The sequence below is a fragment of the Pieris rapae genome, chromosome 12 (genome assembly GCF_905147795.1).
Source record: "Pieris rapae chromosome 12, ilPieRapa1.1, whole genome shotgun sequence".
NCBI lineage: Eukaryota > Metazoa > Arthropoda > Insecta > Lepidoptera > Pieridae > Pieris > Pieris rapae.
The window spans coordinates 6,260,492-6,287,974 of NC_059520.1; the positions used below are offsets into that span (position 1 = coordinate 6,260,492).

Genomic DNA, 27,483 nt, shown 5'->3' on the forward strand with positions numbered 1-27,483 from the left:
TATATTTGCAATGAGAGCTTCCTGTAAGTTTCGAGTCTAAAATTACCCCAAGAAATGTTGCTTCACTTTTAACAGGAACTCTAATATTATTATAAAATACAGTTACTGATGGAGGAAGTCTCATACGTGAAAATAAGACTATTATACTTTTATGAACTGAAAGGCTTAGAGAGTTATTGTCCAGCCAGACTTTTAGCAACTGAAGGGAATATGTCATAGTATCAGATATGTTGTCAATAGAATTACCTGAGATATATAAGAGTAAATCATCTGCATATTGGAGTGAGTTAACTTTACCCTTAAAGGAGGCTTCCAGATCATGAGAATATATATTGTAAAGTAAGGGACTCAAAACTGATCCCTGTGGTAAACCTTTCCAGGCAATACGGGATTGGTAAGAATCTTCTGACATTACTTTAAGCATTCTACCAGAGAGAAGATTTATTATGAAACTTATAAAAATTTGTGGGATATTCAAATTAATCATTTTTTGTTTCAGAATTATAAGGTTGACATTATCATAGGCTGCAGACACATCTAAGAATGCTGCTATCACAGGCTTGTTGTATGAAAATGCCAATCTTAAGTCTGTCATAAATATACTGAGACTATCCATAGTACCCCTGCCTTTCCTAAATCCAAACTGGTTTGGAGATAATAACCCGTTACTCTCAATAAACCATTCTAACCTATTTTTAACTAAATGTTCAGAAATTTTGGATATAACTGAAGCTAATGCAATTGGTCTGTATGATGATGGATCATTAATCGGTTTGTTAGGCTTATGTATTAGGATAACTTCGTGGATTTTCCATGATGGAGGAATATTACCTGATGTTAAAATTGAATTAATTAAACTGAGAAAATAAGAAAGGCTGGAGTCATTTAGGTTTTGAAGAAAAGAATATGGAATTCCATCACAACCTGGGGCTGAGTCCCTAAGTTTTGAAAGAACCCCTTTGAGTTCTGAAAGGCTAAACGAAATAAGTGAATCACTACTTCTGTGCTGGGAGAGGAGAGAAGGCTGTGAGTGAAAAGAAATATTATCTATAAATGGCACATATGGTGGAGCTAATTTGTCTAGAAACAAATCAACTGTACTGCTATCCATAAAATGAGATCTAGGAGGTTTAAAGGCAGATCTGAATCTCCGAATATTTTGCCAAACTTCCGATGGAGAAATGTCTGGTGAAATTGAGGCACAAAAAGATTTCCAGCCATTGAATTTTTTTTGCTTTAATAATTTACGTGTTTTAGTTATAAGATTACTAAGAATATTAAAATTTTGTGTTGTAGAATTTTCTCTGTAATTCCTTTCAGATTTCTTTCTCTCCGCTACAGCCGCAGAACACTCACTGTCCCACCAAGGTGGTGATGGAATATACCCATTGCCACTTTTATTTTTAATTGGAAAAACTTCCTCAGCAGCCTGTAATAGGGCTTGTGTTAAAGCTTCAGCACAAAAATGATTATTGCTGTCATTTACTGGAGGTATGGTTGTTAAATTTTGTTGAACTTTATCTCTAAATAATGACCAGTTGGCTTCCTTAAGTTTATATTTAAGACGGGGAGGAGCCTTTATCTGTTCTCTAATTTTTTGAGGAAATGATACAATTACTGGAAAGTGATCGCTTCCGTATGAAGACGATAGAGTCCACCAGTTTAATGTAGGAGCAAGGGAAGGGCTACACAGGGTAAGATCTGGTGCACTAATACCCTCATGGGGCTGTGTCCTTCTAGTAGGACAACCGGTGTTTAGAAGGCATAAATTATAATCATCTAAGATGTCCAAGATTCTAGCCCCATAATGATCAGACTTAAAACTTCCCCACATAGTATGTTGTGCATTGAAATCTCCCGTGACCAAAATAGGGCGCGGGAGGGAAGATAGAATGCTACAAATATTGTCAAAGACTTCAGTGGAAGGGTGAGGTATATATATATTTACAATACAAATATTATTTACACTAGCAGCAATAATAGAAAATTTATCACTGTGATTAGGGATGGGTATGTGAACAAATGGCACACCTCCTCTAAGAATAAGTGCAACTCCACCATACCCATCTGTTCTGTCTTCTCTAAGACAGATATGTCCTTGAATTCTAAAATTGAATCCGGGACGAAGCCAAGTCTCTTGAAGAGAGACGGCAAATGGTTTGTAATTATTTAATAAAAAAATTAGGTCACTTTTTTTACTATTAATGCTCCGGCAATTCCATTGAATCACCAGAGACTGGTTTTGAGGATGGTCTTGACTGTCCATTAGTTAAAAAACTTTTTGTAGAAGGGGCATCGTTGGACGGTATTTTAATTATGTCAGATTGTGAAAGGTACTGTATTATAGAAATGATGAGATCCTTTGTTATTATTTCTGACAAATCATTATAGTTGTTGAGACAACCTTTAGAAAAGGAAGGAATGTTGCTGTAATCTTGGATAAGCTCTGCATGCGTTTTTTGATCATATCCCTTACTTACATTTTTAGGACGAGCTTTGGGTTTCATGAATACTGTTTTCCTAAATGACTGTGTGGAAGTCTTAGTAGGGCTTGTTAAATTATAGGGACTGAAATAAGAAATATTCGGACCAGAATGGGCCGATGACGCAGAAGCAACAACGTCTGCATAAGATTTAGAAATTGGTGGATGGACTTTACTGGCTTCTGAATATGATATTGACTTTTTAGCCATTGTTTCTTTAATAGCTTTTTGCCTAGCATACTCTGGGCACTTTTTATCCGTTGCAAAATGAGAACCAGAGCATAAGATACACACAGCATCATCCCTTTCAGTCTTGCAACTAATACTTGAATGGTTGTCACCACATTTGTAACACCTTGGAGTGCCTCTGCATTGCATTTTGGTGTGACCAAAACGGCAGCAATTGAAACATTGCAGTGTGGGGTAAATATAAAGGTCTACAGGTAGGGAGTTGTAGCATATAAAGACCTTGGGAGGTAAGATCTTCCCATCAAAGGTTAAGACTACAGTCTCAGTTGGAATGAACTTGGAATTCTCTCCTTCAAAGATTTTCCTGTTTAACCTCCGAACTTTCAAAAGACTTCCACAATTCTGCGGAAGCTCAATGTTTTCTAAAATTTCTTTTTCATCCCATTCACACGGAACACCTCTCACAATTCCCATGCGGGTGATTGTGAAAGCCGGAATAAAGGCTTTGTATTTATTTGTGTTGAGAGATTTATGATTTAAAAATAAGTTAGCATCTTTAAATGTCTCAAATTGCAATGACAACATATTCCTCCCTATTTTTTTTATACTTCCCTCTACAATGCTTTTTACATAATTTTTTTTAAGGAAAAATCCAAATTGTATGGGGTGAACAGATCCGGTTTGATTTGTTTCCATGATTTTTTGAACATGGACAACATAAGGCGCAGGGTCTGACGCCTGGTAAAGCGACCTAGCAACGCGAGGATTAATTAAAATATTGTTAGAGTGGGCAGCCTCATTTGGGGGTATTTCTGTTGTTTTAACATCAGACTCGATGACTTTAGGAGTTATATTGTCTTTTAAATCATTAGGGAAATTTTGGGAACTTTTTCTCTTTTTTTCATTTCTCACAGATACTCTTTTTCTTTTAACAGACTTCGTGCTATCCGAACAGTCTGTATCGATAATGGAACCTTCCGTTTCCATTCCAGACGCATCGATTGTAACTACTTGAGACACCTGGAGGGATGTCCCTCCAGGGTCTTCGGGCTCCATCATGGACGACAAGAGAAAAATTCTTATCTACATATAATAAAATAAAATAACTTACCAGGCTATTAAGACAAACTAAAAATATAAATAATCAACAATAACTACTACTATATACACCTTATAACTTAACTGATCCTGTATTTTTTATTTTAATTTAATTTTCAAAAGTTAAGCCAAAAAAAAGACGCCCGCCTATTTTTACACTTCCCGCGCTTTTTCGCATAGTTACTTATACAATATATATTTCTTTTTTTTTAATGGTATGTATTTCTTAATAGTCACTTGGAGATTGACAATTTACTATTTATATTTCATCATAAGTCAACTGTCATATGTTTCCTGAAAGTTGAAGCTTAAAAGACAGATTATAGATATTTGCCAAACAAAGTAGACACAAATAATTTATTATTATTTACTTCAATGGAATGCGCTATTTTTTTAATAACTCGATTGTGTATATTTGAAGTTATAATAAGAAGTATATAATAATCTTATATTATAAAGCATTCGGTTAATATGTTTTCTGCACTCAAGAAGTTAACACGTAGCAATGAACGCTGCCCGGCTCCTCTACCCATGTCTTCTTCCTTGCAAAAAAAATTTTCTAGAGGTGTTCATTATAACAGTATGTATAATTTCTTATTTTATTGTTGTATAAAAATTTAAATTCAAGAAACCATTATACAGTAATTGTTTTTGTAGTGAAAATACTAATAAAAGGTGATAGAAATGTTGGAAAATCTTGCCTCTTACAACGCCTCCAAGGAGGTTCCTTTAAAGAAGAATATACACCAACTGACCAAATTCAAGTTGCGCCAATTCACTGGACTTATAAGAATACAGATTTTATAGTTAAGGTATGTTTATACTGTAATTTTTAAATACTAAGATTCATCATGTTCCAGTTAAATTGTGTTGTTACTCTGGTGGTCTTTGAATTTGGTACTTTAATTATTACCACCTTTACATTTATTAGTCTCTCTTGCTTTTAGGTGGAAGTGTGGGAAGTAGTTGATAAAGGGCGCACTAAGAAAAAAGCTCCTTTGGGCTTGAAATTGGAGAACCAGACTGTACCCATACCTGAAGAAGGTTTTGAGACACCAGTATTAGATGCTACTTTTCTTGATGTGTACAAAAATGCTACTGGTGTTATATTGATGTTGGATATTACTAAACCATGGTTGGTCTTACTATTTTAAATGATTACTTATTTTTTCCATATGTTACAATAAAACAACTATTAGCTACTGCTAACAACTGGATTAACAGTTTAATGAAATTATTGAGGTTTCTTAGCTAATAGCTTTTACAAATTAAAAACAAATATAAATGTTTTCAAGGACTTTTGATTATGTTGTCAAAGAGCTTGGCAGGATTCCAGCTGATCTGCCTGTAATGTTACTCGGCAATCATTGTGATATGCAACATCATCGTCAAGTACACTCCCATCATATTGAACAAGCATTACATAATGCTAAAATGGCAAGGTAGGCATTAATGTTGTTTAAGCTTGAAATGAAAATACCAACAAATAATATTTAAACCTTTTGAATTCAATTTACTTGCTTGATAAACTTTAATTAATATTTTAAACAAAGACAACCTTTCCATTAAGATATTTCCGAACTAAGAATTTTTTTTTACATACAGGACTGCACCTATTCGGTATGCAGAGTCGTCAATGAGAAATGGTTTTGGTTTACGATTTCTGCATAAGTTTCTCAATGTGCCATTTTTAAGACTTCAGAAGACAAGTTTACTCGAACAATTACAAAGAAATCAGAAAGATATCGAAGAGGTGGAACAAGAACTTGATGATTTTCAGGTAAAATATTTGGTTTTAAAAAAAATACAGTTTCATTGTGTAAAAGTCTATTGTGATAAAAAAAACATTGTATGTAATGAAAAGTATATTTTTTATTATTGGGAAAGATATTAGATTATTCCCAAAAAGAACTGTGTCTGTTTAACTATTAATTTCCGAAGTGTGGGGCTCTGCTCTTAAGAGGAGACTAAAAGTTTTGGAAATATAAATATTTATAGAAATCTGATGAATGCCACTACAATACGTTTGTGGAGCGACTTGCAAACAAACGTCGTCAAAGTACTGAGACCGAGCCGCGGATCAACGAACGGTCGCCGAGTATTGTACTCGGCGCCGGTAAGCCCATAGTACCGCCTAGTGTTAACCCGCTGGTGAGTAATTTTAATTATTTAATAAATTTAAAGCTTTCTGATATACTAAATGTTTTCGTCTTATTTTGCGGTGTTTTATAAATATATAAAGATGGTGTTCCGATTCGCGAAAAAGCGACGTATGTTTGAAACAGGGTTATAAAATAACAAATATGATAAAAAAAACTTTCCCGCAAGTTCTACAAACTTTTCAAGATCAATTTTTTTTTATCTAAAAATTCTTTTAAAATTTCGATTAACGAGACAAAGTGCCTGTGTGTGTTATAATTCTATTCAAATAGTTTAGACTATCTCTATGTTTGAAAATTTCTATCGGTTAATAAAGATATGTGTAACATAGCATTTGGTTAAAATTTACATATACAATATAAAACTAGCTGCCCGCGAACTTCGTTTCTCTTGAATGAGATTTTACTTAGCCTACCTGTTGAGTACATACCAACATAGAAAATTTTGCTATGGAACCCTAGAGGCTGTTCGTTTTCTCGGAATGAAATTTTTTAGGTTGTTCTGTGATTTTTTTTCTATATAAACCTCAGAGTTCCAGTCATAAGTTTTTAATTAACAATTAAAAAATAAGGGGTTAATTCGTACAGGGGTAAAAATTAAGGATTGTGTGTATTGTTGTATGCTGTATCATAAAAAAATAAAAATTTTGGGTTGGACCACCCTTATCACTTAGGTGTTTGAAGGATAGATACTTGTCGATTCTCAATATGCATAAAAATTCATAAGAATCGGTCAAGCCGTTTCAGAGGAGTACTGGAACGAACATTGTAACACGAGAACTTTATACATTAGATATAGTATAGAAAGTTTATCTATTTAAAATTTATGTTGGTTTATAAATTTTTTCCTACACTACAAGACATATCGCAGATTTAAATCAGTGAACAGAGAGGGGAAGTTTTGTCAAAATCGCTTTAGTAGTTTTTGAGACATGTCCACGCATTTCTGGAAGGGAGGTGTATAATCTAGCCATATAGGTTATATTCGCAGATTTTTGATATTAATTTTATTCCGTAACTATAAACATAATGAATTATGTAAAATGTTCCGTTCACAAAAAATATGTTTTAACTAATTCAGGCACATAATACGTTTAAGAATAATAATAAATAATTTAATACGATTTCATATAAATTTATTGGTGATAGCAACATTATTCAAACATTGCTTCGCAGTTAGCTCAATCGCTAAACCCGCCTCCAAAGCCACCATCACAACCATCGCCACCATCTCCTGAAGAGAAACCAAAACAGACATCATACGTGAGCCATGAGCTAATGAATCCTAAAAATAATCAAGTCAGTATGGACACCACGCCTTCTCGAATTCCACAGGAAAGGTAATATATACTTGTATAGTCTTTTTATATCTTTTAAGAACAACCCAAATAAATTCCAAACATTTTTAACAATAGTTTTGTGATGAGAACTAGTAAGATACAATAAATTATTGCTCACGAATATTTTTGGTAATGCACTGACACATTACTTACAAGAAAAACTTACGAAAACAAATGTCAGTGATGTTTTTCTAAAAAAATTGTTTCTAAAATAAAAGTTTTGTTATTATTAACAAAGAATAGTTTTTTGTGGGTTGATCTTGGACATAATGTTTTTAATTTGTTTTAGCCAAGCGCCGGTAAATCATTCTCCAATGTTTTAGGCGTATGTTCTAGAACGCCTATCCAAATTACATCGATTTTCATAAGCCGTCACACCATTTCTTCAAATGTCAAGCTTAGCGTGTGTTCAAAACCATACTGTTACTTTTGTTAAATATATTTATATATTAATATTATTTTAAAAAAATCCTTGAAGATGCTTTATTGAAGAAAATTTACTTTACTTTTCGAAAAAAAAGTCAACAATTTCTTTATAATAACAATAGTATTTTAATGTTGTTTGGTAGCGGTCACTTTATATGCTGTATCTATTGATTTAAATATATAAAACTGAGGTGTAATACTGGTGTACCCTAGATTACTCATACATTACAGTTCCTTATACTTACTTCTAATATATTACAATTCAATTCAATTATAACAATTCTTTCCAAGTGTTGACTTACGTCAACAAAATATTTTTGGCATTCCCAGTGGTCCAAGCACTCCATCAGCAACAAACATGTCGGCATCGTCTTCGGGTGCCCTGGATGAGTTTTACGCGGGAACATTGGACACAAGCTTTCTGGAAGATCTGGCACCTGTTAATACCACGCAAGACCTACAGGAAGATAGCGACAGGTATTTCAAAATATAGCTTCGAAGATATTTATAGGAAAAATTAAATGTGCATATCATGAAATTCCACAACCATTTCTACTGTATATGAAAAATATAGTAAATATTTCATTAGTATAAATCTTAAAAAAAATATAAAAAGTAAAATAATATAAGTACCTTATTTAGTTCGACGTTTTATAAGCGAATTTGTGTAAAATATACATTTTTGAAGAGATAATATTCCAAAGACAATATTGTCGCTGCAATTAAAATCTGTTATAACGCTATCGAAGGGACTACTCATATTTGTCGTAAAGACCGATAGTCGTAACAGGCGATGACGTTGTTATTAAGCACCGAATACAATAGAATTCAGCTGGGACCTTTAATTTTGGTCAATATAACCGGTTTGTTTTCTAAACAATGTCGTCATGTATATGAAGGTATGCATGGATAACCATGTATGGGGGATAATTTTTTTTAACTTCTGATAAGTATTGTATTTAAAAAAAATGTCTGTAATATTCGAGTCAATAAGTCTCAGTTAGAATTATAAGTTTTTGTTTTAGCGATGAAGACAACACCATAAATCCAAGGGTTATCATAGACCAAGACGACCTTGACATAGATAGTAGTGAAATTAAACCTGTGGTGACAGACTATAATACAGATGATAGTCTTGCAAACATGTTTAAACAAGCAACAATAAGTAAAAAAGGGGAGGAAAGTTTGAGAAATATGTTCAAAAATGAGGGTAGTTTGGAAACTGTGAATCCAAACGAAGAGTTGTCTGTGGAAGAAAATAAAAATTTTATTGCCTCAGGCTTAAGTGAGTACCCACTGTGGGCTGGTGATTACAGTGCAAGGCGATCACCTGAAGGTAATTATGATTTTAATATATGGTTTAGTCAGTGGCGAAGGGTGAAATTTTGGCAAAGGGAAGCCGGTCCAAAAAAATGTTGAACAGCACTCTATATGAATTAAAGCCATAATAACAAACAAAATCCACAGTATTTAACCAAATCTGCGATTAAATTACCTTACAGAATCAGTCACAGTTTAAATAACACAAATATTAAAATATAACAAACGAAATTATCACGCACCAGTGGTATAGGAACACATGTCACATACTAAAAATAATCTATTTTCAACCAAACGAAATGGAACGCGAAAATATGCCAAAATAAAAAGAATATGACTTGCGAAGGATTTCATTATAACGCTAATTCTTTTTAATTTTGTCGTGTTTTCTTTCTCCCGTGCCGTGGTTCAATAACAATAATTTCTTTGTCTCTTTCTAATAGAGGAGAGGAGAGAACTGCAAGCCGGTCGCGATCAGCCTTATCTTTCTTTAAATTTTACGTACAGTTAGCGAGCATTAGAAAGAGATGGTTTGACACGCTCTGTCTCTTTTCGCCTCATAGTAAAACGATGGCCGAGATAAGCTGTAATCGTCGAGTTACCTTTAATGTAATTTAGGTACGAAAAATTTACGCGCTGATTAATTTACGACTATAAAATGAAATGTGATACTTAGGGTATTGCTAAGAATTACTATTGCTATTGTAAATCGCGCAGGCATTTAATTAATAATACTTTGTTAATGAAATAGAATGTTAATACTTTTGTATGAATATGGAACTGATTTTTGAAAGGTAACCCGGTGGGAATCGGCTTGTATGGACTCTTCGCCACTGGGTTTAGTAAAATAAAATAAAGTATCAAATGAATTAATGAAATTTATTATATACTTAATAACGTTTTCGCCGCCTAATGGTTACCTACTAGGGTTCGCCGGCGTTTTTTTTCCGCAATTTAATTGCCGGCGAAGTAACAGTTTCGGGCTGAAGGTACTAGGCCTTTTTATTATATCTATTATATAAAATATCAACGAAATAAACAGGCACGTGCCGGCTATAAGACTTTTAAATAGGACCAAAATTTCCCATTGGTTTTGAAATACTTCGTTGGGCAGCTGGTTCCACATAGTTGTATGCGGAAAGAGGCTTTTGGAATAAATACGTTTAAATAAAATCCTTTATAACTATATTTCTATATATCTTTCAGGGGGTGAAGATCCAGAGCCTATAGCTAAAGAACCAGATCAAAAGGTAAGTTGTGAAATATAATCTAATTCATACACCACCCTAAACTTTATATTTTTTACGTATACTGAAAGTTCATAAAATCCAGTAATAATTCGTTTTTGATACTTGACCATAGTCAAAGTAGAGAGTTGTTAAATGTCAAAGTATAAATAGACAAAAATACAGACTGAGCTCGCGCCATATACTATTCACACTTACTGTTATTATTTTTAAACTAAAAATTCAGATATGTTTTAATGACTATTCTTGGCCTAACTGTAATTTTTTCAGTTATAATTTCTAGGAACTTGAGTATTCTAGCTGAACGCAACTTACGTGTTGGTTTTTTGAATTTCAATTAATTCCTATACAATAATAAATTTACCTAATAATACCTAAATTAAGATTATCGTGCTCTTTCGCTATATGACACTAGTGGATAAACGGAGTAATTAGTATTGAGTACATTATGAACACAATAGCGGGTATGAGGCGTCCGAAAACTATTAATACTAAATATAAAAACTGTACCTTTTTTGTATGTAATGTACATGCAGTAACTCTACAACCCTTTGTGGGTGGGTCTTCTTATTTAAATTTCTTGTAAATTTAAAAAAAAAAAAAATTTAAATTAAATTTTTAACTTAAAGCTATCACTTAACAAAACATACCCAATAACTAGATTTTTTATAATATAGGAAAAGAAACATAAAAAAAAGAAATCAAAGGACAAAGATAAAGGCGACTGCAGCGACCGCTCAGAAAAGAAAGAGAAGAAACACAAACGTAAGAAGTCACGAACAGAGAAGAATGGAAATAGGCAACAAGGACTTTTGGAACCAACTGTGGCGGAATTTAATTATGAAGAATACGACAGCATTTAGCGTAAACATCACCTTCGTACATTTAAATATATTCCTCTTTAATCTCTGGCATTATTATATTTGTTTATGAATTAATTATAGTATTATACAATTAACAGATAAAAATTATTCCCGTAATAAATAATTATAAAGAATCCGTCTAGTTGCACTCATTTTAACATAAGTACTATTTCGTCTCTTTCTGTCAAATTGTGTTTGTCGCTGTGATAAAAAGAGACAGCTGTGTATTTTAGTTAAAACGGTGCATTTAGGCTGATGTATATTTTATGAGGAGGGATAACATCCCTCACATCACCATCTGAGAATAGTTAATAAATTAAAATAATTACTTTATTTAATTATGTTAAAATAGCTAACTTCCATAAATATTTAATATGGATTTTTAATTCTAAAATCCTCGTTAATAGATATATTATGTACTTCCTTATTCATAAAACTAAATTTGAATTAAAGCATAAGTTTGCAGAACTAGCACCTATTTTGCAGGTGGTATTTTTATATAACGTGGACTAAAGATGTGTCCGTTTCCATGGTTACGATGTTTATTGCAAATGGAATTGAGTATCCACTTTTCCTTTTAAAGAGTAATGTGTGTGTCAAAGCTAATTTGTAAGAAAAATTACATTCCACAAATAATGTTTATGTGTGTGTGGTAGGTTTTCATGTCCGAAACTGAACAAGTGTCAAAAGTCAAAAATAATTGTTTATGTATTTTTTTCCTCATAGGCATTCTATTTTTAATCAGGAGATATTAACGAATTAGCTATGAGATGTAATGAATTTCTTGAATGTTTCTAGTCATTTTTGTTTTCGGATGAGGAGTTACATTGTGCCTTTATTTAAACACATTGCTTGATATGTAGCACATTTTGAATCTATTAGTAATAATCACTATATTGCACTGCTAATACAAAATACATTCGATATTATTACATTGATTAAGTTTACGGGAATTCGTTTTTATTCGAATTCGAAGTATTGCTTCCAAATGTACGTTATGTACAAACCCATTTGATAGCCGCTCATATAGACTGGTAGTAATAACTAATAGGGTTTTGGATATGGCATCATATGTTTTAGTAGTGGTCATATGAAAGTCATACTACGTGACTGTATTCACATTGATTAGTGCAGGGGATTAGTCATTGACATTGATTTGTGCAGGTGTGTAGTGCAAGTAATTATTGTTTACTGGCTCTGTTAAGTAAATGCAGTTGTCATATAGTTTGAGTGAGGGGGAAGGGAGGGCGCACGTGACGTCACCACTCGCAGTTCGCTCGCAAAAAAATAGAACACGCTTCTAATCCCTTTACTACGCAGACAACTAATCACCTGCACTAATCAGTCACTGTCCACACTTGTTTTCTCCTAATCACTAGCCACCTGCACTAATCACTAATCAAAGTGAACACAGCGCCTAATTTCACGTCACCTCCTAAAGACTGATTTACAGTTATGTCTGCATAATTTACAAATTTTATCATTTCGTCTGGAATGTTAACGGATTAATTTAGTAATAGCATTGCAATGTCTATTGTTGTATGTGCTTTAAATAAAATTATTCTATTGTTATTTGGTATACGTGAAAGTGAATTATTTAGATTGTTGTTGGTAATTGCTTGTTGCATTTGAATAAAGTTTTTATAATACTGTGTTATTGGTTTTTATTTTAACGAGATGACTATTTGAGTTTATTATAAATGTTTACCTACACTATTGTAGGGCTGCCAATCATGGCCTATCACAGTTGAATTAATAAAGAAAATTCAAATATTTCAACGATCAGCCGAAAGGAGCATGTTAGGCTTAAGTCTCAGAAACAGAGTAAAGAGTACAGCGATACGACAAAGAACAAAAATAATAGACGCGGCAAAAATGGTGTGCCGCCTGAAATGGCGTCGGCACACAGCAAGGAAAAGTGACAATAGATGGAGCGAGAGAGTACTGTACTGGTACTCGCGCGACGCGCGCCGGCCGCAATGGCGCCCGCGCCGACGCTGGGCAGATGACACCATCGCCGTCGCCGGGGTTACCTGGCCCGCGACAGACGCGAGTGGAACCGGATGGAGGAGCCCTATGTCCAACGGTGGACAAACCAAAACTTAACTAAATGATAAAACATCCCTAAATTTTAAAGTTTTTTTTGGAAATAAAGGCTATTAGTCTCGGCTGGAAATTTATATTTAAAAAGATCTTGGAACTATATATTATATCCTCTGTTTCTCAGAAATATTGTAGTATTCTAATGGCGGGAAAATTAAATCCGTAGATAATAGTTTTTACATATATATTTTAATTTGTACACAATCCGTTTTCTGTATAATATTCGTAGTAATATGCATTCAATCAATAAAATCAGTAAAATAACTCCCTAATGTGTATTTAATGTAAAATAATATTATGGACCTTTGGAAACCAGCTGTGCCGGATTTAACATAAACATTTTTAACATGGTAGAAAAATATAAAGCTTAGCAATTTTTTTATAGGACAGCAGGCTTACGTGATGTTAAGTAATGCCACCGCCCATGGACACTCAATTCGTGAGGGCTCGCGAGAGCGTTGCCGGCCTTTTAAGAATTAGTACGCTCTTTTCTTGAAGCACCCTAAGTCGCATTGGTTCCGAAATACTTCAGTGGGCAGCTGGTTTCACATAGTAGTGGTGCGCGGCAAAAACTACTTTGAAAAACGCTCAGTTGCGGAGGCAGACGTCGAAGTGATGCGGGTAGAATTTCGTATTCTGCATCGACGTTCAATGATGAAACTCAGCTGCAGATATTAATCCGAATAACTGGGCAAAGGATAAAGCCGCTCGGAGGGATTAGTCGTCGACGATTCGAACCGCCCAATACTGAATATGCTCAATTAAAAGGAGCTGGTATTGGGGAGTCCCTGACGAGAGGAGTGTATTACCCCATTTGGTGCCGAATTTGTACTTAATACAGTTGCAAGGGGCCCGGAGTGAAGTATAGTAACCGCGGTATAGTAAAGTTACTTAAATTTCTTACGAAAAATAGAGATGAAACAGAATGTTTATGTTGAATTGTTGTTCGGGTAAACTCCTCCGACTGAACGTCATGATGCTCCCGACTTCATTGTGGCAGACTACAGCACAGCTGTTCTCATCTCTGACGACATGCAGCCAGGTGAAAAACGTTCCAGTTTAGAAATTTCACACACGTAAAATTAAACAAATATTACAACCACATCGATATTTTATTGGTTAGATTATAAAAATTGGACCACTCGTGAGAAGTCCGCAGTAGTTTTAACAATATTACAAACAAAAATCTCTACATAACAGAACTTATAGGTATTAGTCAACTTTTATACAAACTATAGTACACAATTATTTTAACGTTAATTTATATTTACCTAAATCAATATTTTATACATTCTATGTATAGTAGATAATATTCTTCATTTTGTAATAAGTTAATAAAACTATATAATATTCTCTTCAGTTTAAAGATTAGGCATTATAAGGCTAATTATGCAGGTATTGTAAACAATATTTGGTGGAAACGCGGGTTTAATACAACGAAACTTGCTGTCTGAGCACTTTGTACTTGCTTTCAATGAATTTATATAATCTCGAGTTATCCGTTCGCAAACAAACCCAACTAAAAATTTATATTCACGATTTGGTAGAGTCTGTAAAAGTATAAAAATTAAATTAGGTAAAAAAATATAAAATGCTGTCAAATAAGTGCATAATGCGATGCTACCATTTGACTACCAATAATTCTAAATATTTACTATCGGTTAACAAAAAAACATTACTTAAATACAGAAATGATATATCTTATTCCAATATCAGGCTATAATGCAAATATAGTGGAGATTGGTGTTTTTAATCATTTGATTTAATTAATAAAATTCAGCAATTGGCCTATTTTATTTTAATACAAAGTATGATTCTAAGCTGTCGTTTAAATTGTATTCCCGCCATTAGTTTTAATTTGTTTGAAGTAGTTCATTCGATATAGTTCTATACATTTAACTAGTTCTAAATTTGAATGTTCAACTTTTCAAACACAACAAAAATTATTTACTCGATAAAAAAATACTTAGTTTAATAGCTGCTGACGTGCGTTCATATTAAATATATGACATAATATATAAAGCATAACAAAAATGATCAGTCCCTGATGTAAAATAAGGAGAAACTTGGGATTGTCTTATTTTTTTATCCGGTATTGCTTTCTCAAAATTTTCTCAAGTATACCACATTTTATAAGCATTATAGCCATATTTCAAGTTGCTTTTGTACGGAATGTATGCTCTAGTTTCTGTTTATTGAAATATAAAACATGTATGACAACTTCATTGCGTTCGTGATTGTTTAAATTTCATATGTCAATTGTCAAAATTGTAAATCTATTGTATCCTTGTTTATAAAACAATATGTTTGTTTTCTATTAATAACAGTTTCACATTTGTGTTATCATCGTCACAACGAAAGATTCGCAAGGATTGCGTTATAGTTATTATTGCTTCACAACGTTCTATCAATATATCACAACGAACAATCAATACGAACAACGATATCCTCGTGACGCGAGCGTCCCTCCGACGTACACAGATACTAACAGAATTAAGTTCACCCTTAAAAATCGCAATTCTCATCGTAATCAATCAAAATTGCGACATTTTAAACGTAAACAAAACAACAACAATTACAAATTCTGACTCGATTTCACCACTAAATTATAATAAATAATTTGCGATTTCAAAAAAACACGAATCGGCCGCAAAATAATTTCATGCATTTCTAGCTTTATTACTCTTAAAATTTATTTAGATAATCTTATTTACAATGTCTAACGATAATCGTCCGTCAGGCCCCGGCGGCCGCCATTTTCGCCCGGGGGCGTCAGTCCACGCGGGACGTCTCCGTAAAGCTGTCGTCGAGGAAAGTGGGCAACGACTGGTGCGATGGGAGGTGTGACGCCAAAGAGTCGAACGTCACGTTCTGCTCGACGAACGTGTTGTGCACCTGATGGGGCGGCTCGATGCGGAACTGGCCCAAGGTCCAGGGGTCGTTCGCTTCGGAGCGCCGCGAGGTGTCGAAGGCAGACAGGTCCGGCCACTGGGGCTGCGATACCGACGCGCTGTCGACTCGCTGTTGCAGCCCCCCACCGCTCCACACGAGCGACTCGATACTCGTGCTCATCTGACCGTATCTGTCTAGGCCCCACGATGTTGGAATGTCGGGCGTCGGAAGACTCTGCATGACGTCCGGTGCCTTCGGTCGCCCGTACATCTCCTGACTTCTGCTCAGGTGCGGTCGAGCGGCGTGCCCGCCTTCAGGACTGGGCAAGTGACAATCAGCGCGCATCATGGGACTGTATTTGCCGGCCACTCCGGGGCTCTTTTTATTGCCGTAACTGTTATCTATGCCCGGTCGCGGCGAGTAGGGGCTATGGTGTTGCGGCCGAGACATGGGGCTGTACTGACCGGGAGTTTTGTTTGGATTATTTCTCAGACTGTCGCTCTTGACCCCCAAGCCAGGATCTGGACTCGTGTGGGTCGCGGGGTGAGGAGAGAAGGGAGCGTGGTGTTTCGCGAGAGGACTGTAGTTTCCGGTATTCCAAGCGTTAGACTTCTGAAGATCCGTCTTTACCATTTGGCTCGTGTCCGGGCTGGGTTGGGCGGAGTAAGGACTGGGCTGAGAAGAATAGGGGCTCGGTTGGGTGGAGTAGGGGCTGGGTTGAGTCGAGTAGGGACTGGGCTGGGCGGGACTAGGTTGAGCAGAGTAGGGACTGTGTTGAGACGGGAACTGATCCTGCCTGGGCATCGGACTGTAGCTGCCATAGTTCCAGGTGTTTGGATTTTTTATATCTGGTTTCACACCCATCGTTTCCGGGCTACGTTTATTTTCTAAAGAGGTGGTAGGACTGCATTGTTCTATGACCTTAGTCTGTTTTATTTTGTTGTGACTCTCCAATCTATTTAAGGGACTCGCTTCAGATTTGTGATTCGGTGTTCTTTTGAAAGGGACGTTCCAGGAGGCGTTATTTTTTACGATTTCCGACTGGACATCGGGACTACTCGGGACTTGGCTGTCAGGTTTCTGCACGGGGCTAAAATGTGGACTTCCTAAGTCCGCCTTCATTGGGTCGGATCTCGGAGTAGAAGAGGAGTCCGGTTTTAACTGAGCGAGAGGACTCGATAGTTTGGACATGGACGAAGAGTATTTAGATTCGTTTTGAGACGTCACAGCTTCTGAAGGTTCTTTGGGCGACGGAACTAGCTTAGTGTTGAGCGGGGATTTAATTTGTGCCTCGACAGCGGAATGTTTGTCAGTTCCAGCTACGTCGGTGACCTTTCGCGGTTCTTGAAATACGCTTGGGGAAGACTTGTCTGGAGACTTTATATCCAAAGTACTAGAACTCTCAGAAGCACTATCGGCCGACGCCTTCTTTTCCTCTTTATCTGAATGTAGTTTAGATTTCTTAGATTTTTTATTATCTTTCATCTTCTCTTCGGAATTTTTCGCTCTCTCGGGATCAAAACTGATTTTTAAATCTTCTAATTCCTTGCCGGTGTACAGACGCTTCATGCCTCGGGGCAAAGCTCGACACAAGCTTAAATTTATTGATTCTAATTGGGTGCATTTTAACAACACTTTTTTGACAGGTTCCAGTGATACCGACGAGCCGAAAAGGTTCAAGATACTGAAAATATGAATTAAAAAGATAAATTAGCAACTAAAGAAGCAGATGCGAAGTATTTCCAACAAAAGTTTTGAATATACAACTTTTTTATTTGTAGTTTCGATTAAGACGGACAGGGTTAAAAACTCACCTTCTCATATACATTTCTACCAGTATTAATAACAAAATTTATTAAAGGAAAATAAACAACTAGATTAGAAGTTCACTGGTAGGTAGTATAAACAATGTAACTAACCGTAATCTGCTATCCGTGGCATCTGCAAGTGCTGCCACAGCATCATCCAGTGGTCTTGTGGCTGAAGCCCACGACAGATCCAATTCCAGGAGGCTGTGGGACCACTTCTCGCAGATCAACTCCAGACAGGCCGTGCTCTGACGTGTCACGTTACATCCTAAGAATTGTCCATTTTTATACTTAATCATCTTACTACACAGGCGAACCGTACGGCAAAAAGCGGTGATTAAGTGATATATTAATTAAATAAATAAATAAAAATAAATTATTTTATTTACTAAAGCCCACCAAAATAACATTGTTAACAGACAATAGCAACTCTAGAGTAAATCACATTCTATATACAAGATAGATGATTTACGGTGTCACAATTAAGATGAACAAAAAAATTTGCACACACCCACAAAATATAGAATTTACACTGAATTATAATAATTATATATTTAATGTTAAATATATTTTACTTGACGAAAAACATTTGAATCTTTAACTTTTAGTCTTGTTCATCATAAAAATATGTACCTCCAAGGAAAAGATGCTGTAGATCCCAAGCAGGTACGCGCACTAATCCCGAATCGGTCAAACGTTGAAGTCCTCTTAGGTCCAAAAGTTTAAGCCTCGTAGCGCCACGAACAAGGCGCGCTAAAGCCTCTTCCCCAAACCGGTATTCTCCAACCGCATTCCTTTCGGAGGCTGCGTCACCCGCTATTGATAGTTCTTCTAACATACTCCAACCTCTGGCTTCCATCTAAAATCACAAATTTATCAATGTTTATCTTCTATTCTGGATCTTTCTAATACGCTCATAATGGTCCTTCAAGCCGGAATAACTAACCTGTTGCGAGGTGGTTGCGTTGGCGAGTACAACCTGCGCGTTTGCAGCGCGGAAAACACGCAGCTTAGTGCAACCACGTTGAAGTGCTTCAAGTGGTACTGCGGCTGGATGCGACGTGGCCCGCGCACCAGATATATCCAGGACTTCCAAGTTGGGACAATTACTCTGAAATACAAATTTTAACGTACTTTTAGACTAGTAATTTATTTATTATTTAAATGTACTAAATTTTCTTTAAGGTTTCGCTGGCTCTGACCCTAGTCATATTGACTAGGGTCGAGGGACCATATGGTCCTTCGAGCCGGATGTAGTTTAAATACTTACCGCTACTGCTGTTAGAATTTGCTGTAAGGCCGAGAATTTGTTGTTGGCAAGCGTAAGGTGGGTAAGCCGACCTCCGAAAGGCTCCAACACACGCGCCACTGAAGCCGCTGATAAGCACGTGCTTAGGCCGCCTGTTTCTGACTGTAATTAACAGTGAAGTTATTAATAAAAATATTTTTTATTTTTTTATTTATTCCACTACTACAATACTAGTTCTTGTAATACTTTTTGTGTCAATTGTAACTATAAAAGTAAAACAGATAATGTATATTATAACTATAGTCGAGTCTAGAGGATATAGCATGTATTGCTCCAAAAAAATATTCTTACACCTACTAAAATGGCAAATTAGGACTGTTTTATTATTCTAGTAAAAAAGCTATTGCATTTGTTTTTCTTTGCAGATTGCCTTCAAAATATTCCATAATAAATCATGACAGACGAGGAATACGTACCAACGACGACAAATCGATCCTCTGCATCTTAGGCAAACCTTGAAATAGGTCGTAGAGCTGGTCAGGCGTGATGCGACTCCAGCCGGCCACGCTTAGCTCTACTAGGTCAGGACAATAGTCCGCCAAACACGCTAGCACCCATGTCACGTTATTTACATTCCATTGAGCTGAAATACAATCATAATATTAAAATTCCTAAAAAATATAAAGTACTATATATGAAGACTCAGCTCTTACAGTGAAACTGACTTATACCATATTTGTGTTGGTTTATTCATATTAGCTAGATAATGTTAGTATGAGTATTTTCTTTTTCTTGAAAAGGAATCGCACATATAGAAACTAGATGCTAGTTCTTTATTACGACCAGTGCACTCAAATAAGACTATTACTGTATAAAATTGGTGTGTGAATAATAAATTTATTTTTATACATACCAAGATTTAAAGTCTGACACTTGGACAATCTGTTCTCAAGCAGCCACACCAGTTTGTAATCAGTTTTGCATTTTTCTACAGTGTGTTGTGAGAGATCCACATTTCTCCAGAAGTCAGCCTTACAACTTACATTATACCATAATTTACATACTTTACCCAATCTGAAATAAACATTTATTACTAAATTGTGGATTTGTAAAATAGTCAGATTTTGAAATTTGCCACTTAATAAAAGAGCTGTATTCTTTGAAAAATTTAAATTTTGCTTGTTTTGTTATATTGGCTAAATCAATTTTTAATACTTTTTTCACACAAGTCAACAATATAATACGGTCATAAATCAAAGGCTAAGTCCAAGGACAGCCATATCACTATTTTTTTTTTTGCAATATTCGTACATGTTTATAAAATGTATAAGTTTATTCAATGGCTTATCAGCATATTACCATAAACAAATTTTAAGCAATAACAAATCTATTAAACAAAAGTGATTTTGCATACCTTACAATAGTCGGTAGGGATCCCTGTTGTACTACTACATTATCAAATATCTTGGATAGAATTTCCACAGGCACCGAAGTGCCCCACGGACTTTGTGGCCCAATGTCTCTGACTGCGGGACTATCTCTACTTTTTTCAGTCTTTTGAGCTGTAATAAACAAAAATAAAAGCTTATGAAAATTTTTATGACACATACATATTTAGTTCTACAATAATATTTGTATAAAATAAGCACTAAGGAAGCACAATATAAATGCTAACAAATAGTAATCCAGTATTAAGTATTAAGCAGTGTTATAAGGTTTAATAAATGCTTTAAAAAACGTGAAATATTAATTGATTCTTCATTATCTACCTTTAAACATCATTGACCCACATTGATTATTTAAATTTATCACACTGCTGCTGATCAAGGTTTGCATTTGGTGAATTTTGTGTATTATATAAGTATACAACAGGTGTTATATAATAAATTTAAAAAAAGCTGCAATAATTTCTATACTTATTTAACAAACGGCGGTTATTGGTTTGCTATTGTGATGTCTGTCAAACCATTATTTTTTATTATATGCAAATTATGACAAAATCAAAGTATATACCTTTAGTTTTTGAATTAGTAGGTTTCCGTGGAGCTTTCTGTCTAGTACGTGGTTTGGGCGCTGCGACGCTCATAGCCGCTGCAGTGTCACCACGTGAAGGGTCATACTCTTCGCCTGAACTCTCGCTTGGGACGGGAGATGCTGCACGTTTCTTTCTAGACTTTCTTTGACCAATATCCGACATTGATTTTGGTGCCGGTTCGATCTGAAACATTATTTATGAAATCATGGGATTTGGTATGTATTTGAGATATAGAAAATTACTATATTGATTGTAATTTAATACCAATATGGTACTTAAAAAATATTGATTATATATATTATTGCCTGGAAGAAATCCCTCGAAAGCGATAAGGCCGCCAGTTGCCCTCCTTTTCATTTCATTATGTTAAATTTTTATATTGTAATATAACGAAATGTTAATAAATAAATAAATAATAAATATTCTGAAAATTTTGGGCCTTCCCATCTAGAACTACAACGACGTAGCCAACTAGCTTAATTAGCCGATAAATTAAACTAATTAATTTTTATATCACATGTTTCATCGTATTTGAAAAATTATTACTCTATATCTATAATGTTCAGGACAGGAATGGCCTGAGCATTAGCCAGCCAGATTATGTAGGTGGACTCATTTTCCGCAACTAGACTCAAATTTGATCCGTTTTGCGTATAGGTAGCCAGATTATTAAATGTTGTAACAAACATTACACTGAATATCTTTCAGGCCGTTAGTTAAACGGCGACGTTTAGTTAAAAGGCTAGGCTGTTAATTCAGTGGCTTATTAAGCTAGTTGGGTGCAACATATATGTGTAGTGTGGGTAGCCAGACAAAGTGTTTTTGAAAAACATTAATTGTACACTAATAACAGCAAGTTGTATTGTATTGTAAATGGCTTACAAGTATATTATAGCATAAATGGGATGTCTTACAAATAAAATAAACAGATAGAGGTTTTGTAAATATTTGTTATAACCAGACTGCTTTCCTTGAATACTAGTTACTAATGTAAGAAACTTCATTACATCCTAACCGTCTTAATAAACTTCAAATAGCTACTGATTGTTCGTCTTTATCACCTCACTTTCCTTATCAAGTTGCTTTTGAAATAAATAAACATGACAACACAGTAACTAGTTGAGACTTATAGCAAGTTACAATGGTCCATGTATAAGAGACCTAGAATACTGCGAGTATGCTAATAGATTTACTTATTTATCTGCTTAGTTCAATCACATATTATGCAACCTGAATTTATATCCATACCTAAAATCTTATACATTAAACAGTAAATTATAAAATTGTATATGTTTTCATAATATGTTATAGCCACCTTTACCACCCACCAAGGATTGTAATAGAGTATTAACAATGCATAAACTGTCCAATACAACAAAATTTCTAAATTTTATAAAAATATTGAATTAAATTAAAGTGTAAACAAATCAGAAGAGCAAGTTCATTTAAAAATATAGATTAAGAGCTGAACAGAAGTTGACCTGAGGCATAAAGTGAAAGTTATTTGGTTGCATCACAGACAATCTTTTACTTGTTATATGCTTCAAAAACATGTTAACACTATTAAACTGTACCTGGAGAAGTGTTTTTTTTATATAAAATACTGTATAGTTTTTTAAGTATACGGTTTTGATGAGAAAAAAAAATCATAGGTACAATCAGTTTATATATAAACCTATCCTATTTAAAAAATAAATGATGTAACTGGAAATAGTTTAAGATAATTTAATTTGTTATCTTCTTCCTGTTTAAAAGATTTAATATTATTTCTGAATAAATAACTAATGCTTGAGGCTATATATTTCTATATATTTCTAAGCTATTCTTATATATATATATATATATAGAAGAACATTCATTGGTGAAAATATGGATTCTATAAATAATAGTTTAAAAAATTTGTGTCACAATATTTTTGATTTACTTACTATACTCACTGCTTCCTGAACACTTGTTTTCCTAATTTTAATCTTTAGGTTAGTACTGGTATCCACTATCTGACTTCGATATGTGGGTGTACATTCAGACTTCTTAGATTTCTTTTTGCTACGAGAACTACACAGTCCTAGCATTGACCGAGGTTTACCACTACACGGGGTCACTATGTGAGTCCTTTGCTCCTTAGAAGAGTCTTTACGTTTATTCTTTTTAGAGGATAATTGACTAAGTTCATGACTGTATGGTTTACCACTCAGCCGCGGCATCAATTTCAACTTAACACTTCTTTCTAGCACTTCATCTTCTGAACTTTCATTTTCACCAGCAGAGTCACCTTCATCCTCGTCTTGTTGACACTCACTACTACTTACTAAATTCAGGTTTTTACCACCTTTTGAGACTACACTGTTACTCTTATGTGTCCTACTGCGTTCACGAGAATGTTTTTTTCGCTTCCTTTCTGAAGGAAGATAACCATTAAGTGTTGACTGATTTGATTCACGCCTTGATCGCTGCTTGTGCTTTTTGTGTCGGGACCGTGGTGCTTTCGGAATAGCTCCATTCACAACCTGCATTTTCTGATGTGCTATATCATCTATGCTTTGTTCGAAGTCTGTTTCCAGTTTAACACAGGAATAGTCTTCGAGCTGGTCCTGCTCATCCGAATCCGAGCTAGTTCCAGACTTGGCGGAACTCTCGTCAGGAAAGAGGTCCTTGCGGACCGACAATCTCGTGGTCTCAGCAGCATCATAGCCACCGTTGTGTGGACTCGAGTGGTCCGACATTCCGCCCACCTCCCGCCGCCCTGGCGAACCACTTCTATAAAACTCTCACCGTCACCTGTCTGTTGTGAGGTAAACAATCAGTTTGACACATCACATTTTCACTTTTGATACTGCAACACTTTTTACAAACGAATAATCCGACTACCTCTGATTGCAGGCATTCGATGTTGTTGTCATCATTTGCTTTCTTATTTGGCACTTCTGGATTCAATGCAAAGCATCTTTTTTTCTTTACGTATTCGCATTTTAGGTCATCCATGTTCATGTAACGTTGTGATTGCGAAAAACAACGTATAGATCATTTTCGCGGACACGAACACAATTGAGATAAACAAATTAACAATTACACAGAATCTGGGAATTCACACCGACACAGATATTTTAATTATCCAGAAGTGGACGAAAACTGTTGACCTTGTTATAAGCTTATTAGGTTTCAAATTTTAGTCAACAGATGCAGACATTTGTCACAAAGGTTGATCTTGAGCTGTTGTTCAGTGTTAACAATCAAGAAATTAATATCTTTGAAAAGACGTCTTTCGTTTTCTGTAGCATTAATTTCTTTTTTACAACTACCTTTTTTAAATAGTCACAATACTGAAAACAATATTTAATATAATACTATTGTTTCTATACCTAACGCAAACATAATAAACACTTTTTTTAATGAATAAGTTAAATAAGAAAGGTCCTGTTATATTATACCAGACAAAGCAGACGTCTTAACAAACATATATTTTTATAATGAAAATCTTAAATCTGTCAATTACATGCACTTGGTCTCCACCCAGACTTTTTTAATTTGGTTTGACCAATAACCAGTAAGTATTTATTTTACAACATGTCAGCTATTGGGCAAAGCAACTGTCAAAGTTTAGATTACCAATAGAATTTCGAGACAGATAACACATAGAAGACCTGCGTATATTGTCATTTTATTATTGCTAGGGTAATCAATAGATGGCAGTTATATCAGTTTTCTAACATGGGAGCAGGCACTGGAGGCGGGATGCTATTCTAAGACATGTGTCATACTAAAAAACAAACGTTAATAAGTCCCACCTAAGAAATTATTTCCAAATTAAATTCTAATCGAGAAACTTTTCTCCTTAGTTTAATGATTCGTCTATTATTGATTTAAATAAAGTATCTCTTTAATAGTCTGTACTCTGTGTCCTGTCATCTGTGTTAAAAATATGTAGGTACCTTTGCTTTGTTGTTTGTTTAATAATATTAAATTAATTTAAATACATTAGTTAAATAAGTATAAAGTATGTTTTTTATGCCTTTTAATTGTGTCTATGCTGCCTGAGACAAGAAATCGTATATGATATAATAGTCATTGCTAAGTCTCGCAATCTTTTTTTATAATATTTAAAAACAAGCCTAGTTCTTTTGCTTACGATCATCATGACGTATCTATTATAAATGTACTGTGTGATAATGATAACCTACACGCTCTTTCTGTAGCTGATATATAAAGTGGTGAGTCATATTTAAATTTATTTGCTGTATTGATGATCTCATATTATCGTATTATAGGTATTGTACATAAAACGAGTTGTACAATTATTTTTGTCATGGTTGATAGCTGCATAATTGTTAATTGGTAGTCAAGATTTTTTTGCAATATTGTAAAAAAGAAAGAAAACTCGGTAGTAACACTAAAATATATGTTTATGTCGCATTTGTTGTTTTACATCATTTGTAGTATGAATAAATAAGAGAAGTATTTTTTCATCTTACAAAAGCATCTCAATCAACACACAGATCTACAATAGATTTTTTGAATAAACTTGCTGCATATTTGGAGGGTGATGTAGAAGATGGCAAAGATCAATTATCTTCTATTCATTTTGTTTTAGCTAATATAGAATGGTATAGCACATAATAAAATGTTACAAACATTGTCAGTAGTGGTGGTACCTAAATTGTAAAGAAAATACATTTTATCTCTGTCATTAAATTTCAGACAATGATATAGTGGCAATGCTATATTTTTATTTCCATAAGATTTTAGTCAAACTACTGCATAAGTTTTCTTTAACTTATTTCCTCTTTCTAATTAAAATTCATGAATGTTTTTAACATAAAGCTCCCTCTCCATTCTTAAAGGTAGATTATAAAATTATATTCTTATTTTTTAACTCTATAATTGTAATTTTCTTAAGATTAGACTGACATAAATCATTAAAAGTAAGATTCTTCTAAATGATTTATGTCAAACTACATTATTTCATTAACTGTTACTTAGTACATAAAAACATGGTTTTTTTAATAAAGATTTTTTTTTATTTTGTACACAATTTTTGCTTCTACATCTAATGGTACTACTACTGTACTTCAACAGGATATATTATATATTGAATTAAATATTTTTTTCCTCACTATGAAATGGACATGAAGTATAAGTTCTACTAGTGTCAACTAGCCTAAGAGAATATATAAAATTCATGGTACTTATTTTGTTACAGATCTAATTATAATTTTATGCCATCGCTCCACTGCACCGTGAAGGTGAATGAACAAGACTTTGGTATTGTGCATCAGGTACTGGTGTCAGTGAGGGTTGTGATGTGTCCGCATGTAGTATTAATGGTGGGGGCCTGGTGGCGGCGATGAGTAATGGTGCTGATGCTGAGGCATGGTGGACGCGGCTGCGGAGCCCCGGGCCGCCCACAATGTTACCACCAGCATTACCAAGTAAGTTTCATAATAAATCATTCTTATTTTTATAATCTGTTCTAATAATCAAATTATAAAGAAAATTTATAGGAACTACTTGTTTCATATATATAACAAGCAACTTGCATTTATATGTGTATTGATGACTGTAGAAAAAATATTTTATCTCACATAATATATACATTGTATCTATATTTTTATTGCCTGTTAACTTTGGCCTTTGAGTGACTGTGGACTAACCCAATCAGTGATATGATTTGCTCTATTGTGAGTAGAATATTCAAATTGATATTTATGGTTTAGAAGTTCACATGTCGTGTTATCATCAGTAAACGGCGCTATTATCATCTTGACCCCGACTCAACGATCAATCTATTTAGCCTTTCCTTTTTAGCAAATATTGATCTATCAATTTTTATTTACGAATGCAACATCAATGCAGCATCTTGTTTAAAATGCTTCAATATATAAATTGTCTATAACATTATACATAGCATAGACGCAAGCATCATGGCTGATTGTTGCGTATTTTTTTCATACATATCTTATTAATGATTCTTAGGTTTGTATTCAAAAATCTTTTATAGACACAATCTAATCTTGAGGTTCTAATTAATGAACGGTATACATATCCAATAATGGAGATGCGAGATTGATTTACATTTTTATACACCTGAAATCTTGGCACCTAATATGACGTGAAATGTTTGTAAAGTGTAACAAAATGACAACAAATTTACCAGATTTTTCCGTGTTTTATTTTGACTAAGAAGTGGAAAAAAGTATGTAAAGTTACATACATTTTCCCTCCGGGACATTTGATAGAAATATTTAGCAATTTTTTTTTAAAAAACAAGCTTGTA

The 27,483-nt window shown here is 34.4% G+C and overlaps 3 protein-coding genes across 4 annotated transcripts in view; 2 read left to right on the forward strand and 1 right to left on the reverse strand.

Moving 5' to 3' along the window:
• Nucleotides 1–4,108: 4,108 nt before the first annotated feature.
• On the forward strand, nucleotides 4,109–12,778 carry LOC111002631 (rab-like protein 6). Its single transcript, XM_045630453.1, has 11 exons — nucleotides 4,109–4,350; nucleotides 4,428–4,582; nucleotides 4,718–4,905; nucleotides 5,066–5,212; nucleotides 5,376–5,550; nucleotides 5,769–5,921; nucleotides 7,106–7,269; nucleotides 8,026–8,172; nucleotides 8,721–9,031; nucleotides 10,222–10,265; nucleotides 10,940–12,778. The coding sequence occupies exons 1-11, from the start codon at nucleotides 4,242–4,244 to the stop codon at nucleotides 11,123–11,125; spliced, it is 1,779 nt and encodes a 592-aa protein (XP_045486409.1). The 5' UTR covers nucleotides 4,109–4,241; the 3' UTR covers nucleotides 11,126–12,778.
• Nucleotides 12,779–14,321: 1,543 nt separating this feature from the next.
• Nucleotides 14,322–24,525, reverse strand: LOC111001590. Its single transcript, XM_022271527.2, has 10 exons — nucleotides 23,141–24,525; nucleotides 21,191–21,395; nucleotides 20,592–20,739; nucleotides 20,091–20,251; nucleotides 19,654–19,820; nucleotides 19,199–19,339; nucleotides 18,875–19,039; nucleotides 18,562–18,787; nucleotides 18,040–18,196; nucleotides 14,322–17,804 (listed from the first exon to the last, which is right to left on the reverse strand). The coding sequence occupies exons 1-10, from the start codon at nucleotides 23,933–23,935 to the stop codon at nucleotides 16,001–16,003; spliced, it is 3,969 nt and encodes a 1,322-aa protein (XP_022127219.2). The 5' UTR covers nucleotides 23,936–24,525; the 3' UTR covers nucleotides 14,322–16,000.
• Nucleotides 24,526–25,043: 518 nt separating this feature from the next.
• Nucleotides 25,044–27,483, forward strand: part of LOC111001868 — a 42,391-nt gene continuing 39,951 nt past the window's right edge. The window contains exons 1-2 of one of the 2 annotated variants that reach the window (XM_045630367.1): nucleotides 25,044–25,133; nucleotides 26,410–26,638. In XM_045630367.1, the coding sequence (XP_045486323.1) occupies nucleotides 26,580–26,638 (59 nt within the window). In that variant the 5' untranslated portion in view covers nucleotides 25,044–25,133; nucleotides 26,410–26,579. Of the gene's footprint in view, nucleotides 25,134–25,180; nucleotides 25,421–26,409; nucleotides 26,639–27,483 lie in introns of those variants that run through there. The other variant, XM_022271942.2, reaches the window with a different exon arrangement.